This window comes from Rattus norvegicus, chromosome 4, assembly GCF_036323735.1.
Source record: "Rattus norvegicus strain BN/NHsdMcwi chromosome 4, GRCr8, whole genome shotgun sequence".
NCBI classification, from domain to species: Eukaryota; Metazoa; Chordata; class Mammalia; order Rodentia; family Muridae; genus Rattus; species Rattus norvegicus.
In genome coordinates this window covers 174,505,196-174,524,031 of record NC_086022.1, presented here as the reverse complement: position 1 = coordinate 174,524,031, position 18,836 = coordinate 174,505,196, and the positions used below count along the sequence as shown (strand labels likewise).

The window sequence follows — 18,836 nt, the reverse complement described above, 5'->3', positions numbered from 1 at the left end:
CGCTGTCTTTGCTGAGTTGACCTTGTCTCCCCAAACTTTAAAATTGGTGGGCTGCCTAGTCTGCTTTTCCAACCATGTCTCTTTAAAATTCCATTTCTCAGTGTACTTAGGATTACTTAATTTCTTCCAGTTTTGATAACCAGTTATTTGGGACAATTCCAATATGTATATTTTTAGCCAACCATTCTTCCTCAATGTATGTAAACCTCTGTTTAGCATTTTTGGAGTCTCATGGATGACTCAAAGGTCATGTGCTGAGCTTCAGACTTTGGACTCCCACTCATGCCCAGTGACACGCCCGATATTCTCCTTCCTAACATACTCAGCCAATTTGAACTTGGGTGACAAGAAAGATATCTTAGTGTCTGGCTCATGTCCTGCTTTGTCCAGTTTTGAACAGTGACGTATGGACATTCAAACACGTAGGACATTCTTCCTATGTATCTGGTGAACAAATAAAAAATGGCTGTGATTTGTCTAAAGTTCCTTGTTGTTGAGCTAAATGTCATTGGGTGATATGAAATGTTCTATGAAGATATATTTTATTTACACACACACACACACACACACACACACACACTCCCTTTACTATATTCTAATATAACTAATGGGAAATTTTAATTCCCATTATGCTTTTTAAATGAAAAATGGGGACAATGAAAAACAAACATGAAACGCAATGGGTCAATATTAAATTAAAATCTCCATCAGAGTGTGCTCTGAATCCTCATTCATAATACGTTTACCAATTACATTAACTGGTATGTAATTTAAAATGATTGACTTTTCTTTTTCAGAGAGCTGATCAATTCAGAACCTAAGTGCTTTTCCTATACCATATTATCAAAGGCTGAACAGAGTTAAAATACATGCGCAGGTCAGAATGAATGGAATATAAAAGCAAGGTCCATTTTTCTCTTTCTTTACAAAAGCAAATTAATTGTTCCCATGTATTAGCTGGCCAGCCAACTTCTAGCATTGGCTGCAAGATTTAGTGACTTAGAACAATACGCCGAATCTTTTTCTCTCAAGTGTCATGGAGTGCTGTAAAATACACAAATAAAAAAAATAAATTCCCGTAAGACTTCTAAATCAAAACTTAGTGGTAATTGTGCTTTATTGCAGTCTTCATAGAGTAACATGTCAGCATGACCAGTTTCTCGCCTAGCTCAGCCCACTGCGTTCACGTTGGAGTTACAAGGAAGACCGACACCGTGAAGAACCCCGAATGTCTGAAGACTCTTTTGTAATTTGGCTTTCGGATGTCATCGGCGCTTCGCCAGACTGTGAAGAGTCATCTCGGTTTTACTGATGGGGCACACATGACATTTATCCTGCCTGCAATGTAAGCTCAGCTAGCGCCAAACAAGCAGAGAGCAGCGTGATGACAAACACGCCATTAACATCTGGCTTCAGCAATGGGGAGCAGGAAACATATGGTCACTATTAAGACGGGATTTATCCACTTGGCTTTATTTTGACATTGGCTTTCTGCTTTAAAAAAAAAAAAACATTGCTTAAACCTTAAGTGATATCATTCCCTGTGTGTAGGGACATCCAGAAATGAGCACCAGTCCTCCAAGTTGGGAACAGTCCCAGTGTACACGGCCGGCTGTGGGATGCTGCACGTACGGTCTATTTGTGAGTCTCAGCTGGGCTCTGAAGGGGACACGCGTTTGTGGAGGTTTTTCCGGTCATTTGCTGTAACATTTTTTTTTCTTAAATCACAAGGTTTACATCACTCTCTGTAAAGACGTTTGGTTCATTCACAACACACTTCCATCAAAACGGAACAAAATTTAAAGAGGCAAAAAGAATTCCTGTTAGCACCAAACACAGTGCTTGTTTGAAATTATACACACTGAGAGGAATCGCAGTCTGGGGACCTGAGCAGGGGCGAACGAACAGAAGCCAGGCAGGGATTCTACCAGGATGCGTAAACACAGCGCTAATCTTTCCAGAAGTGATGGGTAGTGTGTGACAGCGCTTTCTGTTTAATGCCTGCTTCAATCTCAACAAACTCTTTCCAAGAGACAGACAGACAGACAGACAGGCAGGCACAGATAGGTAAGTAGGTAGATAGAGCTTAGATAGCCTTAGGCATCTGTCCCATTATATAGACTGTTTCAATATGTTTCAATTTACACCCCCAACCCTACAGAGAGCAGGCGCTCTTCTGATAGAGCTGGTTCTTCATCTCTAAGTGTCCTCTGACCCGGGGCAGCACAGCTCACAGGCAAGAGTACACAACAATAGGTGGTTTTAGGATCATCTTCAAGCTGCACTTTCTTTCTTCTCTCCCAGAGCCTTTTCAGTTTAGGTCACATATCATTGCCCACATCTATATAATCAATATGCTATAAGATTATTTAGTATATCTCACGTTATTTTAATGTGTCCAGATTACTCCAGAAACACACTACAGCTCTGACTCTAGAATGTTAGAAGCAGTAGGTGATCAAAAAAAAAAATTAAAGTTCACGTAAAGACCATCAATTAAAATCAGTGGCCAAAAAGTAGGAGAAGAACTCACAGGGATTGAGAAAAGTTCAAGAGAATGGGATAAGAGGGTAACGGGTCAGAAAAAGATCAAAATGTATTATATATGTGTATCCAATTGTCAAAAAACTCTCACACAGTTATGCATAGCGATACAATGTGTTGTGCAGGAGCAGTAAATTTAGCATGTAACTCTAACTAAGCACATATTTTAGTCTGCGTGCATGATAGGATTATTGTTAATTCTCCTGTGCTGTCCCATGACGAGCAACGGTGAAAACGGTTTCTCCAAGGCTTTTGCTAGGATCAAAGATTAAGACTGTTCTTCCCGAGAACAAATAGTGCACACTCCTTCACGTCTTCTGTTTTATTACAGAGGAGAAGGAATTTTGATCCCAGAAATTTCCTCTAACCTGTTTATGTCCCTTAAAATAATAAAAATAGGCAAAATTATACATTTTATGATTTTTATAAATTTTAATGTGCATATCCTCTAAGTAGCTTTCTTCATTCACATGGGGAAAGGGAGCCAATCGGGAACACAGACTGAGAAATGTCAAAGTAATAAGATTTGTGTTAGAAATACTAGTGTAACTTTTAGGTCAATTGCTTTCATTTATTTAATCTTGAAATCAAACATAAACTGATTTAGGGAAGTGTGGTGGTTAATCTCGGTGGCCAACGCAATGGGACTTAGAGTCACTTAGAAGACACACCTCTGCCCTTGTCTTTGAGGATGCTCTCCGAGAGATTTATCACCGATGGGTAGATCCATTCTAAATGTGCATGGCACATCCCATAGGCAGAGGCCCCAGGCTGAGTAAAAGGGAGAAAGTGTGAGATCCTTGACTTTCTTCTTGTGGACTGTGGATGCAGTGTGACCAGCTGCCTCAGGCTCCTGCTCCCTTCCCCCTACTCAGAGCTGGAACCACGTGTTTCACTGTGGTGAACTTTACCCTCAAGCTGGGAACCAAATAAGTCCCTCTTCCCTTAAGTAGGCTTTGTTAATTGTTTTTGCCATAACAATAGAAAGAAGACTATTGGGAGTTTGAGGCTTGACTGGTTATCAGTGCTATTCAGACAGTATGTGCGTGTGTGCGTGCGTGTGTGTGTGTGTGTGTGTGTGTGTGTGCATGTGTGTTACTGTGTGGATGCCGGAGATCTGAATGTTGGTTCCTCGCTTGGTTATCAAGCACTTTAGAGACTGAACCATCTCCTGAGACCTCGATGTTCAGTACTTGGTGGGATCATAATGGCTCCATCACAGGATAGATAGTCCCTGAAGTGACACTCAAACTCCAGTTACGGAGAAGGCATGAATTTACAAAGGTCTTTATGAAGCCATTAGCACCCAACACCATGCAGTGTAGACAAGGGCACTCAGATGTTTATGGTGCCATCCATGTCAGATTTGGCTTTTTGCTTTCTGAGAATTCTCAAACTGTGTGTACACACACACACACACACACACACACACACACTCCAGATTGCTTTTACTTATGAGGTAAGCATTTCTGAGAAGGAGATTCATGAAGATACTTTTAAAAATCTTTCCCTTATTCTGAAACATTGTTTGAAACACTAAAGAGTATTTTTGACACCTCTGGTCAGAAAGTACATACTATCAACAACACCAACAACACACAAGCACACAATCACTCACACTTGCTGGGCTGTGCATGCAGCTCAGTGGCAGAGCGCTTGTCTAGCAGGTACAACTTGCGTTCAACCCAGATCTGCATTCATACAAAAAGACATGCACACACACGCTTATATTTTGTTAAGTCAGTAGCTGTAGAAAGGCGCCAATATGATGCTCTGTGTACAGAGCATGAGTATTACGCTGGTGCTTTTGGACATACTAATCTAACAACCCTCGGTTGATTTGTGTAGTGTAGAAAGGACAACTAAGAAAAGAGATGCGGATTATAGGTCTTATAAAAAGGTACCATCCTCTAGACACTCATTGAGGCTGGTCATGTCTGCCAGTGGGTGAGCACAGGCAGAGCCCAGGTAAAGCCCTGCTTGGCCCCCAAGATCCCCTAGAAATCAGCTAAGCCACTGGAGTCATACTTGTTACCTGTTACTTTGGGAGAATAGCTACAATGTTAGCTTCCTCAATTGCCTAGAGTGAAGCAGATGGAAGTCTCCTCCTCAGAACTCCCTCCTCAGAACTCCAGGGGTGGGCAGCGGCACATCCTCTAGTTGGTGTGCGGTTAATATCTTTCATTTCACTGTATGTCATGCTTGGGAAGGCCAATCCCTCTCCTGTTTCCTTCTCTATGTTTCTCGCCCACTGTAATCTCAGGCTTTAATTCAAACTGATTGAAAACATGTTGTGACATTTACAGAGCTTTCCTGTTCCTCAGTGCTAACCAGTAAAGATTCAGAGTAACACACAGTCAGGGAAGCACTGTCCTAGGGGTCTCCTAGCAGTGGTTTAGTGTATCCACCTCTGTGAATGCGACCAAAATGGACACTGCAGGTCTCTGCACGATGCCTGTGTTTATACATTCCCATGCATCCATGCATGAAGTATGCATGCCGGTGTTCACCAATCCTTCCTGCACTGAACTCACCTTGCAGGCTTACCATCCGGATAGGTCCAGCTCCCTTTCCCTCTCCCATGATAGCCCTCTGCTCGCACCTCTGTGTATTAACCCACCGTGGAAGTTTTTACAGAACACAATCTGAGTGTCCTATTAACAGCTTACTATTGAATACAGACAGATCTCCATACTTGGCCCATCCCACCATAGGCAGGTGAGAAATGTCTTTACACCGCCTTTGTCTACAAGGGACAAACCTGACTGCCGCCGCTACTGAGTATTTTGAATTCATCAAGATACACTTGACATCCAGTCAGTTTTACTGTGAACCTTGTGGTCGCACGCAAAGGTGAGAATCTTCCTACCATTCCCTCCACACTTTCTTTCCCAGACAACCGCCATACTCGCCACCGGGGCCTGAAGCACAAGCACATGGACAAGAGCTCCTGAGAGTGTGAGTCAGTAGAGGACGTAGGATCTCCATAGTCTACTCTGTCCTTTGAGATGCACAAACCTCTTGGACCCCAATGTAAAGAAACACAGAGCCTTTTTCTTAGAGCACAAAAGGGTCTGTCCCTCATTTCCTGCTACCCATTGGCTGAATGACAATTTAAGATATACCATTAGAAAAAATAACATCAAGAAAACTGAATATGTGAGTATTCTCTTTTTGACGATTATTAAATTTATGTGCATATGTGAGTTCCTGTGTGTGGATCTAGGCGTGGGAGTGCAGGTGCTTATGGGATCCAGCAGAAGGTGTTGGATGACTTGGAGCTGGACTTTCAGAAGGCTGTGGGCTCCTGCCGTAGCTCCTGGGAGGTGAACCTGAGTCCTCTGAGAGAGCAGAGTGCACTCATGGCTGCTGAGCCATCCTCCTAGGCCCTGCATTTGTCTTATGCCGGAAGTGCCTGCTGTCCTACAGTCTCATTTTCATGCTGTTCTACACTGTGCTCAGCTATTTTATGTATTTGCTTCCTCCTCCCACTGATGTTACTACTGTCCTTCAGTTCTTTCCATCCGCCAGCTGCAACGGTTTCTGAACTTAATTTTTCTGACAATTTTAGAATGTCATCTCCTATTCATATGTGGATTGGTATATAAAATATACCTATAAAATATACATATACATATACACACATATATATTATATATTATATTATATATAATCTAATGTATATTATATATATATATATATATATATATAATCTAACGACCTATTTCAGAAGCACAGGTAGATTAGAAAACAACTTGCCAATAATTAAGAAAAAAGTTTAAAGGTCACCGTCAAACACCTCAAATGTAATTAATAGGTCAATCTTCTAGGTTCTGAAGGACAGCAGTGATCCCATAGGCCACTGTATTGATAATGGCAGTATTGTCATTCATTTATTCATTTAAAATATTTAGCAAACATTGATGAGTTAGAAATCATGTAGATGTGAGGGAAGAACTGAGGAGAATATAAGAATATAGCTATTAGATGCTTACCTTTCCTAGAAGGAGAAAAAAAACTCATGGCCCTCTTGCTTGCTTCATACTGTTCTCTCTGCCCATGGTAGCATTTTGTGACCTCTATGTAATAACTATTGTCTGACCTTTAGTAGTGACTTGAAACCACACCCCTCAACTTGCTTGGACCTAAGTTGAACTCTCTAGCCTTTGGGCTCATATCCTTTGATACAGAACAGCACGCACAGCTGAGTCTGCCAGCTTTACCATAACAGGGAGACACAATGCTCTAACCTCATCTGAGAGCCAGTCACAAACTCGGGCACCCGAGGACCTGGTACATTATAAACCAAGCAACTGGCAATGTCCGTATGAGGAGGAAGCCAAGGAAGGTTGCTCTCTGACAGTGCCTAGGGGTGAGGCTGAGGCCGGGTTTTCTGCTTCCTCTAAGCAGCAAGTCTGTGCTTGCTTCTGCTATGAACTCACAGATCAATCAGCGAGGATGTCTTTCTTCATTAGCATATTGAATGTCAGAGATAAGAGTTTTTCTCATAGCATAGGGTGCCTTGTCAGGAAACTTGGTGCCACGTGCCTGTAGACCCAGACCTGAGGAGACAGAGGCAGTTTTGCATCTTAAAGCCAATGGAGGTCATTGTGAGGAGAGCCTGTGTCTTGAGAAAGGCTTGCGGACTGCTGATTAGTGTAATTATTATTTCAGATGGGCTCATACCAGTCACGTTCAAGCTCTTCAAGGTAAGTGATTTAACTTAAAAGGTTCTATAAATGCTCTCCATCCTTGTTTCAAAAAGCAAAACTCCAAGAGACCATGTATTTTTTTAACCTAAGGATATTGTCCCAAACTAAACCACTATATAATTATGTCTAAGAACGGAAGAGTTCTGTCTGCCCAGTGCCTGAATATGGAGCCAGCATCTGTCTTACAGGGATTTTCAGTGTCTCATGGACAATGGGCAATTTATCAACAGTAATGAGAATGGGAGTTTCCTCGGCATCAGGAGATAACAGCTTTACACATGTACAGCATGTTTATGTGTGTACGGTGTGTGTGTGTGTGTGTGTGTGTGTGTGTGTGTGTGTGTGTGTGTTTGTGTGTGTATGAGTGTGTGGTGTGTATGTCTGTGTTGATGTGTGTATGTTTAGGTGGGTGTTTGTGTGTGCATTTGTGCATTTGTGTGTATGCACGCTTTGGGGTCTTGCAAGCCTTCTTTCACTGACACACAAGAATTTTAGCCCAGGATTTCTACAGACTTTTCTAAACTGTTTCCAGAACCACTAAGAGAAATAACCTAGCAAACAAAGGACACTAAAAGCTTTGGGGATGATAATGACCACAAACTTGCATCTCCAGCGGGGCTTCTCTGAGAGGACAGAATGAGGGGCAGACACTTGGGAACTGTTTGTCTGGACCGTGATTGCAGCACCAGAGTCTCACGGAGACAGTAGGTTAGGTCACGCCAACCAAATATTCTTCAGAGTGACTGAAAGAGCTAGCACATGTCATTTGTAAACCTGGCTTCAAAGGATGCTAGAACCAATAGTGAAGAATCACAATTTGGACAAACACGGGGAGCCCTGAAGCCTGGGTATGAGAAAGAGAAGCAACATTGTATCTGAGAACAGGATAAAGAAGTTTCAAAAGGCAAAGCTGTTAAAAGCAGATGAAGAACAAAGAAGTCAGTGTGTATTATTTTTACTGTGTGTGAGATGCAAACCAGGTAAACAGATTGCTTTAGGGTTTTTCCTCACTGGGAAATTAAAAAAAATTATAAAGTCATCATGGATTTAAGACATTAGGGATGCATGTTCTAATCTGTGTGGTAATTCCACAGAGTTAAGCAGTGTGTCAGTCTGAAGCTACTTAGGACAGAGCTGAATTATCAACAATGAATTTTAGTGATGGAAGGAAACAATACTTTGAAAAATGCATCTCAAAGAAAACATATTTAACATAGTAAACCTGGGTGTACACACACAGACACACACACACATACATACATACACACACACACAACACCACACACACACACACACACACACACACACACACACACACACACAGGAGAACACGTACCACAATGGCAGATCTCAATAATTAAGCATTCCACTAAAGACAAAGATTATATTTGATATATAATACAAAATTCATTTATGTGTTACTTGTGATTATGATTACAACAGAAAATGCAAAGTATTACAAGGAAAATAGGAACTCCCAACAAATTGGCACTCCCTTGTTGCTGTAAAAATATAAAAATATAAAAAGGTATTGGTTGTCTTTTACCCCGCTAGGTCTGCACTGCCGTGCCCCAAGATATCTGCTAAGTATCTTGGTGGAATCACATCTCAACTCCGTGGCGGCCCAGTGTTTCCTGCCGCCACACACTTTCCTACACTCAAACCGTCTCATAAAAGAACACACAACACAATAACCTTTGACCCAATTGGTAAGATATAATTGCCCACTTGAACATACAAAGCCCGGTACCATCCATCCCTTGAGAACATTGATAATAACCTGTAAATACACAGAGTGAGATCTTTACGTCAGCCTCCATCGTCCTGCCACGGCTTCTCGGCCTCTCCTCCTCCTCCTCTCTTCCTCTCTCTTCCTTCCAGTCTCCTTCTCTTCTTCAAACTTTTCTCCCGCCCATCTTTCCTTCTCATCCAATGACAGGCCTCCTCCTATCTTGTACCTGCCTCACCTGTGACATCATCCCACACTCCCTTGACCACATGATTATTGTGCTGTCTTTTTAAAAGAGGAAGGCCTTGTTACAGAGAGAAGAAGCTGTATGTAATGCCCCACCCTCATCCCCAAAGATTAAAAGGTTCCATCCTGTGGGAATCTCTTTAATCAGGAAGGTGAACTACTCTGAATAGCTTCAGGAAGTCTTGGAAGTGGCGGGATTCACTAGGTCCCGCCATGACACACTAAGCAATAAAACCCGAGAGTCCTCTCAGACTCAAAGAAACTGAACTTCAGGGCGACTCTGGAGAGCAGAGCCCCAGGAAGAAGCAGAAACCAGGCAAGGGGCCTGGAAGAGATTTAGGCTACCTGGGGCTTCTGGTAAGGGCACTCTCCAACTTGTTGAACTGCATGCAGGCTAGGCAGTGTGCTCCTGGTTCCCAGCTTTGTGAGCAGCCCCGCATGCTAGGGTGGGCTTGGTGATGTAGTTGTCTTGGAGTTATTTCTGCTCCTCTAAGTGACCTCTCACCCATATTCCTTGTAAGTGACCTCTCACCCATATTCCTTGTAAGTGACCTCTCACCCATATTCCTGTAAGTGACCTCTCACCCATATTCCTGTAAGTGACCTCTCACCCATATTCCTTGTAAGTGACCTCTCACCCATATTCCTGTAAGTGACCTCTCACCCATATTCCTGTAAGTGACCTCTCACCCATATTCCTGTAAGTGACCTCTCACCCATATTCCTGTAAGTGACCTCTCACCCATATTCCTGTAAGTGACATCTCACCCATATTCCTGTAAGTGACCTCTCACCCATATTCCTTGTAAGTGACCTCTCACCCATATTCCTGTAAGTGACCTCTCACCCATATTCCTGTAAGTGACCTCTCACCCATATTCCTTGTAAGTGACCTCTCACCCATATTCATTGTAAGTGACCCCAGTGAAACCCATGGTCCACCAAGTTGGACTTTGGTGGCGCTCATCCTTTGGTCTGTTGTGAGAGCTTCCTCCCAGGGGCGAGTAGACATGTGTGTTGCATCTCCCCAGGAAGTGTTTCATCACAGCAGATGCATATGTCTTGTTAGCAAAAATATCAATTCACCTGGAACATTTCCCCTGTCCCATTCTCTCCCTTCTCCATATTGAGATCCAAAAGAATTAAACCTTAGATATCCTTAGTACCAGTAGGATAGTATTCCCCACCCCTAGTAGATGTTCATGGTCTAGTTTATATAAAGTTAGTTTACATAGCAAAAGAGCCTTTGCATATAAAATGCACTGAAGACCTTGGGATGGTAAGGTTGCCTGGTATGATGACTAGCATTCTTCTAGTAGAGGTACAAGGACAGCGAGAGTCAGACAAGAAGGTGTAAGGGCAGGAATTGAGTTCTGAATAGGTCATTGCATTTCAGGATGAGATCTCCTAGGTCATTGGCTCTCAACCTCCCTAAGGCTGTCAATCTTTAACACAGTTCCTCACATTTTGGTGGACCCCAAACATAAAATTATTTTCATTGCTATTTCATAATTGCAATTTTGCTACTGTTGTGAATCATAATGGAAATATTTCCTATGCAGGATATGTGCTATGTGACTCTTAAAGGGGCTATGACCCACACTTTGAGAAACTGCTGCTCTAGAGGATGACATTTTTAGAATGAGCAGGTCTGTCAATATTTTGACCTCAGTCCCATATTCAAATTTCTAAGTTCCAGAGATTAAAGAAAATAGATTCGTGTTGTTTCAAGACACCTTGTTCATTGTGTTTGGTCACAGTCTCGATGGGAACCTAGTTGAGTAACATGGTTTTCCTTCTCCCTGATCTTCCCTATGTGGCTTGTTCCTACTCAGGACAAGGCCCTAGAACAACTCTGCTAAATCCCACCCCAAGTTAAATGCCTGAAAGACACTGTCTTAGTTAGGGTTCTATTGCTGTGAAGAGACACCATGACCAAGACAACTCTTATAAAGGACAACCTTTAATTGGGGCTGGCTGACAGTTTCAGAGGTTCAGTTCATTATCTTCGTGGTGGGAAGCACGGCAGTGTGCAGGTAGACTTGGTGCTGGAGGAGCCCAGAGTTCTACATCTTGATCCCTCAGGCACCAAGGAGACAATCTTCTACTGGGAGTCAGGAGGAGGCTCTGATTCCACACTGGGCAGAATGTGAGCATAGGAGTCCTTAAAGCTGGCCCACACAGTGATGCACTTCCTCCAACAAGGCCATACCTACTCCAAAAAGGCCACACTACCTAACAGTGACCCTCTCTCTGGTCAAGCATTGAAGCACACGAATCTATGTGGGACAAACCTATTCAAATCACCACAGGTACCGTCACTCTCCCAAACCATACTTTTTATATCAAAGCTGGGAGAAAACCATGCCTCTGAGATTCTAGAACCTCCAAACCTGTGGTCGTCCATTTAGCTCAAGGTGCACATCTAGTGCTATGTGCACGTTAGTGCACATCTCATTAGTGCACATCTAAGCAATGTGAACATGGGGCTTTGGACCATGTTTCATGAACTTCAGATATACTAGATATACATGTTTATTGAGTGGATGAAGTGTGGAAAGCTGACGCATTTAAAACTGATTTTGGTAACAATAATATGATAATGATTTGACATTTGAGTAAAAGCAGAAAGAAAAAAAAACACCACCACCCAAACTGTAACATACGTTTGCGACTTCGTAAGATCCGTGCAGCACCTGTTCCACGTAGTGACTCAGATCTCGGATTCTCTCATGGTGCGAGTCTGTGAAAGGTAGATGCCACCAGTGAGGAAACCTGTTTGAAAAGAGAGGGGTGTCAAGCTGCTGATTACGAAAATCAGTCTCTTCCGGCTGGTGACAAAGTTACGAGCTCTAGCAGTAGACGGCCAGTCAAAACATTAGAAAAATGCTAGGATATACACGGTCAATCCTGGTCATATCAAGGCGCAATTGTGGTCATTTCTACTCTTTTAATCATCACTGATCTGAGCACTAATTTAATTTAGCAATACGATCTTTGTTGCTGTATTTATAGCAGACCAGGAATGTTTCCCCTCGGTACATGGAGGGGCTAATACCCGGTTTATGAAATTAATGGTTTATAGTTTTTCAAAGAGTTCTGACTGTTGTTTCTTCTGGGCCCTTGACAGATGTTATTGCATGAAATAAATTAGATATTTCCTCGCGTAGCATCTGCTTCAGTCTAGCCTCGTTTGTGTGAATCGAAGCCACACTGTCCCCGAGAGTCTGAGCGGCAGGCTTCTCTGGCATCTATCTGAAGACCATCTTGGGTTGGGCTTAAGATCAGGTTGGTCGGATGACCTGATGTCGGTGGTCCCATTTGGTAATATTTTCCTACTTAGTTGTATCTTTTCAGTGGTTTACTGTGGCTTCTTTTTATATTTCTGCCATTTAATCAAGATGAAGACCTGCTTAAGTTGCTTCCTGGAGAAATGAGACTTGGGAACCTTTTTCAGCTTCTTTTTCACAGAAGCAGTGGCGGCTTCCCCACTACTTTCTAAAAAGAGCATGGACGTATAGTATGGGTAAATCCACACGTCTAAATTATTTTCTCGTGAATAAGTTAACATTTAATATATTAAAATAGTTTGTCAATCTAAGAGCTAAAGTTTTTTCAATCTGGACAGTTATGAAATTAGTACCAATATACAATTAATATAAAATATAAAATATATTTAATATGTTATCACACACATACATATGGTGGAAGTTTAGGAAATCTATTTTACCTGACACCGACATTGTATTCTCTTTCAATTTTGTTCAGGGAGAAACAAGCAATGGAAAACCCAGCATTTTTTTTTCTTTTATTTTGGGGGTTTTTGTTATTTTTAAATGCTGATTTAAAAATATAGTTTTTCTGATTACTAGGAAATTCATTTTCTCAGTGCTAACACCAGGGTTTTGCTTTGTTATTTATTTTTTGTTTGTTTGTTTTTCGTTTGTTTGTTCCTGGGTGGGTTTTACATCCTGGACAGCACACAACACAGTTCTGAGGCTAGAAGGAACACACCAAAAAACATGGGAAGAGAGAGAGGAGCCTCGCCTCCTGCAGCAGATGAGTTTATTGAAAGCCATTTATTCTAAGGAAATCCCCGTGTCTGTGTACTCTAGGAAGGTACCAAAAGTACTAATGGCCCAGTTGGAAGGCCTCTCTTGCAGGCTATGACTAATTAGAATCTCTTTCTTCCTGACTGTGCCTTTCTGATTTTTGTCCCCCTCCAGATCGGATTTACAGAAGTCTCTTAGGGCTTCTCTGAGGAAATCTTGCCCTCTTCTTCATCCATATGCATAATCTCCACTCTGGAGCCCTGTGGGAGTGACAGCCCAGAGGAGCTGCTCAGGGCACACAAGGCCAAATGTCCCTCCCTCAGTGGCTTCCTGAAATGGTTTGAATATCAATTTAGGTTCATTGTCAGGCAGCAGGGGTATGCAGAGCAGAATCCTAATGAAGGTTGGAAGTGGAGGGGAGGCACGTGGAAAGGGGCGCTCAGGCTCCGAAGTTCTCCAGGAGGCTAGAGAAGACGGCCTTTAACAGAGGTTAATTTACACCGTCCTGTGATGCACACTGTTCTGTCACTATCTGAGACTACGATGACAACCCTAGACGTTGAACTTTGCAGCAGAAGTTTGGACATTTTTGGTCTTGTTTCTTTTTTTCTCATCTTATTTTGAAAAAATCCAAAGACTTCGTATAGAGGCTTCCAGAATTAATGAATTTTCCTCTCATGTGCCTGACCTGCTGTCTAATGTCTTGTCGTGCAGGTACTGAGAACGTTTGTGTTTCGAAACGTCTATGACCTCAGCAAGCATGCCTTTTCAATATTCGGCAACATCTCTTTGCTCACTGACACCTTATATTTATGCTTTGAGGCTGACTTAACCAAGGAACAAATAAAAACCCATATGTCGGACCACATCAGGTCTTAAGTAGTCGCTAACAGCATTAAAGGATGGTTGGTTCACTAACAAATGCCCTAGTGCAGATGAAAGAAAAATAAAGTATTTGGTTCATCTGACTGCCAATATAATTTCTGGGGATCTCATCCTTTCAAGGTTAAAATGCAATATTTTTGTACACAGAAATTGGTAATTTAAACTTGCCTCATTTAAACTAACAAGGATCCCAAATTGGTTCAGAAGTAGTTGTTCTAATTGTGTCTACAGTTGACTTAAGTTTAATCTTTTCCATTGTAGCAGAAGGATCACAGTGATGCCTTTAAAACGAAATGAATAACATTTAGAGCCTGCAAGTTTAGTAACTAATGGTTAGGGAAACCCGGGCTTGAGAGCAGCAGAGGTGAATGATGAAGAAATCAACTGATGTTATCGCTCCCCCAATCCCCCTCGTCCCCGTGTATACATGCGTGCTTACACATGGGTTTTTAAATTTCAGTTATTGGCAAAAAAGCAGGCATGCTAATTTGGTTCTGACTTTTGATTTCAATTCCGTTTTTATAGAAAAACAACTGGGAGGATTAAGTCCTAAAAGAAGGAAATGAAACAATTCTCCCCAATAAGTGATGAAAAGTGATCCCCCCCGCCCCCCATCTAGAACAATGAACAGCTGGAGGCAGAAAAGAAAGTGGCCAACTTCCTTCTTCTGCAAAGGCCCCGCTGGGAGAGCGTCTCTGCATTAGACACTGTGCACTGCTCCCAACCAGGAAACCTCTTAGCTATCATTACCCCCACCCGCACACACACACACACACACACACACACACACACACACACACACACACACACACACACACTTTGCTCAAGGTCAAGCTCTGAGGACCAAATAGGGTGAGGGGACAGAGCCTTACTCTGGGAGAGTCAACAAGGGGAACTGCTTCTGAATCTGGCTGTGAAGTCTGTAAAACTGCTCGAAGGACTTTTTGGCCAGGTTTTTCCTGTTGTCGCTGCGTGTCACCTCGATCAGGTACAGCTGCAGAGAAAAAGGCAAACGTCAAAAGACGGAGATAAAACTTGCCGGCGATCCTAAAACCAGCTTTTAGGTAAATTCAACAGAGAAGGAAACTTTCTTAAAAAAATTCTGAACGCTGAAGGACGCAATCTGTAACGCCATGATTAATACAAATAAGGGGTCTGGAGTACCATAATTTAGTGTTCTGGCAACATTGCCTAATTTCTGCTGTCCTTTCTTGCAGACACTTTAATTATCTCTTGATTTATATTCTACCACAGGGTAGGAACTATTCCCTCTGATGGTTCCCCAGTAATCCCTCCGGTTGTCAGGATCTTTTTCTTAAAACACCCCCTTAATGGCACTTCTTCAGTTGTAACTGATTTTCAATTTGCACAGTTCAAAACATCATGCTTTAAGAAAAGTAAGCGTAGCAAGGCCTGTGGCACAGACGGATTTAGACTTACGTTGCTGTGTGTCTTGCTGAACCCTAAAATTGTGACTCTCTGAATTGTCCTGGTTTTATTCAGGACGCAGCACTCCTGGGGAGGAGTCTGAGGGGCAGGTCTGGCAAGGCTGAAGGCTGGCATCTGTGCAAGCGTGTGGATCAGGTTATTCAGTTTAACTGGGAAGCACTCCAGACTCTGCTTTATCTTCCTAGACGAAGGAAAAGGAAAAGGGAAAGACAGTAAGGAATCCTCCCTCAAACCCCGGCTTTGTTTATCATTGGGCCTTATGTTTGCCAGGTGTGTGTGTGTGTGTGTGTGTGTGTGTGTGTGTGTGTGTGTGTGTGTTTTGGGGTGGGGGTAGGGAGTGAGATGAAAATGCACACACACAAGACCCAGCTACTAAATATTTATTCCTAAATGCTAAGTTTACATCTGGAAATTGTCAGGAAAGCTAGAAGACATTCTCTTGAGATAGAGAGCTGTAACTGCATCCCTATATTCTGACATTGTTTTAGAATTTTGTTTTAGGGCTGGGAGATAGCTCAGCAGGGCTTGCTGTTCAACCTGACAGCCCAAGTTTGATCCCTGGGAAAGAAAAAAGCCTATTCTTATAGTGTGTGCTGGGTGACCTCTGTCTGCTGCATGCATGAGCACAGGCGTTTGCACACACACACACACACACACACACACACACACACACACACACACAGAGAGAGAGAGAGAGACACACACACACATAGATACATACACAAACACACATGCACATACACACACATACGCACACATCAAGAGACAGAGATACAGAAAGACACAGAGACAGAGAGAAGGAGACAGACGGAGATGGAGGGGAGAGGGACAGAAACAGAGACAGAGAGGAGAGAAAGGGTGACGGATAAGATTGGACAGTGTGACATATCTGTAATCTTAACACTGGGGAAAAGAGGAGGAAGAATCAGGGAAGGGGAGAGGAAGAGACACACACAGAGAAAGACAGACACACACACAATGAACAGAGACACACAGTGAGACACACAAAGCGAGACTCAACACATACAAAGTAAGTAAATAAAAGGAATCAATACATTTATTTTGTTTTCTATCTTTAGAGCTTATGATTTTAAAACAAATTAACCTTAGCTCATAATCACTTCAAATATCTACGTGTGTCCAGAAATTAAACCTAGAAAGCGAGGTAGGTTCAAAGCTCCAGCCAGGCATGTGCAACCTGTAGCCCACATGCAGTTCAACACAAAGTCACAAATTTACATGAGGGTGAGAGTATTTTTGGCAAGGCCTTCACTTGGTTGTCAGGTGTGAACCCTGTAGATGACGTCACGTCGCAATGGCATAGGCCACATATGATGCAGGCGCTCCTTCCCTCCTCTTCTACATGAAGAACTTTGAAGACTGTGACTCAACATCCGTTGTTTACTTTTACTTCGTCTCTCTCTACTTTTCTTCCTCTACGACTTGTCTTAGAAAACAGTACTCTGTAACAATGCAGTCAACGCTTACCATGAGCTCTTTTCCACTCTGTAGCATTTCTTCTGTCTTGATTGCTTTGATTTTGTCTGAGCTTGAAAGAGGATTCTTTAGTACTGAAGGAAGCTGGCATTCTAATAACGCGATTACCTCTCAACATAAAACTTTCATACTTTATTTTATGATGACTTTTGCTTACTCCCTTTAAGAGCAACACCGAAGTTTGCTAGTGTCTTTGACTTTGCTCTCTCTCCTCCCTGGTATGATTAGTAGTATTAACATTGTAGTCCCGTTAATACAAGGGGAGAGCAGCAGATTCATTGTTCCTGTTGTTTCCCAGCTTCTGCTGGCATTGCTTTTAAAGATTTGCTTTTTCGTTTATTTGTGTGCACGCATGCACCGTAGGCTTTTTACACTGTGCATGAATGACATCCCCTTCTATTCCATAAAAATTTCTAATTGCTTTAGATTTTATTAAATTTCCCCTCTCTATTGAGGTGACAAGAGGCTTTTAGTTTAACTGTTGAGTTGCTGAGTCTGCATATTTGTCTTGTAATCATTCATCTGAGCTCTTACCTGAAATTACTTTCTTGTTAGTCCCTCGGGACTGTTTTAATTGCTGCCCCGTTCAGCTGGGAGAACGCTATCTCAGAGCTTCCCTGTCGTCGCTCAGGAAGTGCCCCCTTTTCCTTGACAGTGCGGATCCTTATAAATTGCCACCTTGAGCAGTATGATGTTTGTCTACATTTCCTTCCGTTATGAGCTTGCTTATGTTTTGTGAGAAGGACAGAATCGAGCATGACATGTGTGAGTAGGCATACACTGGCATTAGCACACAGCAACCCCTTACAACCAATTCACCAGGACCGTAATGGTAACAGTGTGTTCCAACCACGATCCGTAAATTCCCCTAGCTTTAGAAAACTTCAGACCCACTTAGCCTTTTCTAGTCTCTAGCTCCTTCTGAGTAAGTTTCAAGTGCTCTCATCATATGTCTACAAGCCGACGTTAAAATTTGCTAAAATCATTGAAATGCAACTCTGATTCCCACTCTTTTCCACGTTGTTCATTATCTTCGATGATGCTCTTGGAACCTACAAATCCATGAATGTATGCTGTATTGCGGAGCGCCAACTCGAAAGACAGGAAATTAATGGTAGCAGTCTCCGCACATTGCCGGTTATTATTTATAAGCATTTTCTACTCCTGCATCCGTGCATCGATCAACAATGCTTACTGAGCACTTCGATGTGCGGGGTAGGGAGGCTCTCGAGGGTAATGCTGTGCTCCCAGCCCTCATGAAACAGTGACCACGAACCATCCATACTCGATGCACTCCTTTTGCAAAATCCCACCTGGAGAGACGCCCTGCTCACGTTGCTTAGAGGGTTAAAAATCTTAGCCAAAATGGGCCCTGGGAGCATTTGTTTTTAATGTGTGCCTTGTGTATGCAGTTCCCTTGGAGGACGGAAGAGGGCGCCAGATCACCTGGAGCAGGACTTAGAGGTAGTTGTGAGTCACCAGATCTGGGTGCTGGAAATGGAACTTGGTGTCCCCTAGAAAGGGCAGCAATGGCTCTTAACTATTCAGATACTGGCCCCTTGCCCTGTGGTTTTGAGGAATCTGTCACTCATAACCACACACGTCACCATCCAGGAGTCTGACTGGACAGAAGTAGGGTCCCAGCCTCTGAGGTCTGATACATCCAGAGAGCTCCTATAATGCTCAGCGGTCAGCTCTAGGGCTTAATGTTGTTTAAGGAGT

At 42.7% G+C, this 18,836-nt stretch overlaps 1 protein-coding gene across 2 annotated transcripts in view; it reads right to left on the bottom strand.

Moving 5' to 3' along the window:
- Pik3c2g (phosphatidylinositol-4-phosphate 3-kinase, catalytic subunit type 2 gamma) overlaps window positions 1–18,836 on the bottom strand; it is a 367,852-nt gene that overhangs the window by 59,347 nt on the left and 289,669 nt on the right. For both annotated transcript variants that reach the window (NM_053923.1, XM_039106948.2), the window contains 3 exon segments: window positions 11,898–12,006; window positions 15,041–15,162; window positions 15,609–15,798. In NM_053923.1, coding sequence (NP_446375.1) covers window positions 11,898–12,006; window positions 15,041–15,162; window positions 15,609–15,798 — 421 coding nt within the window.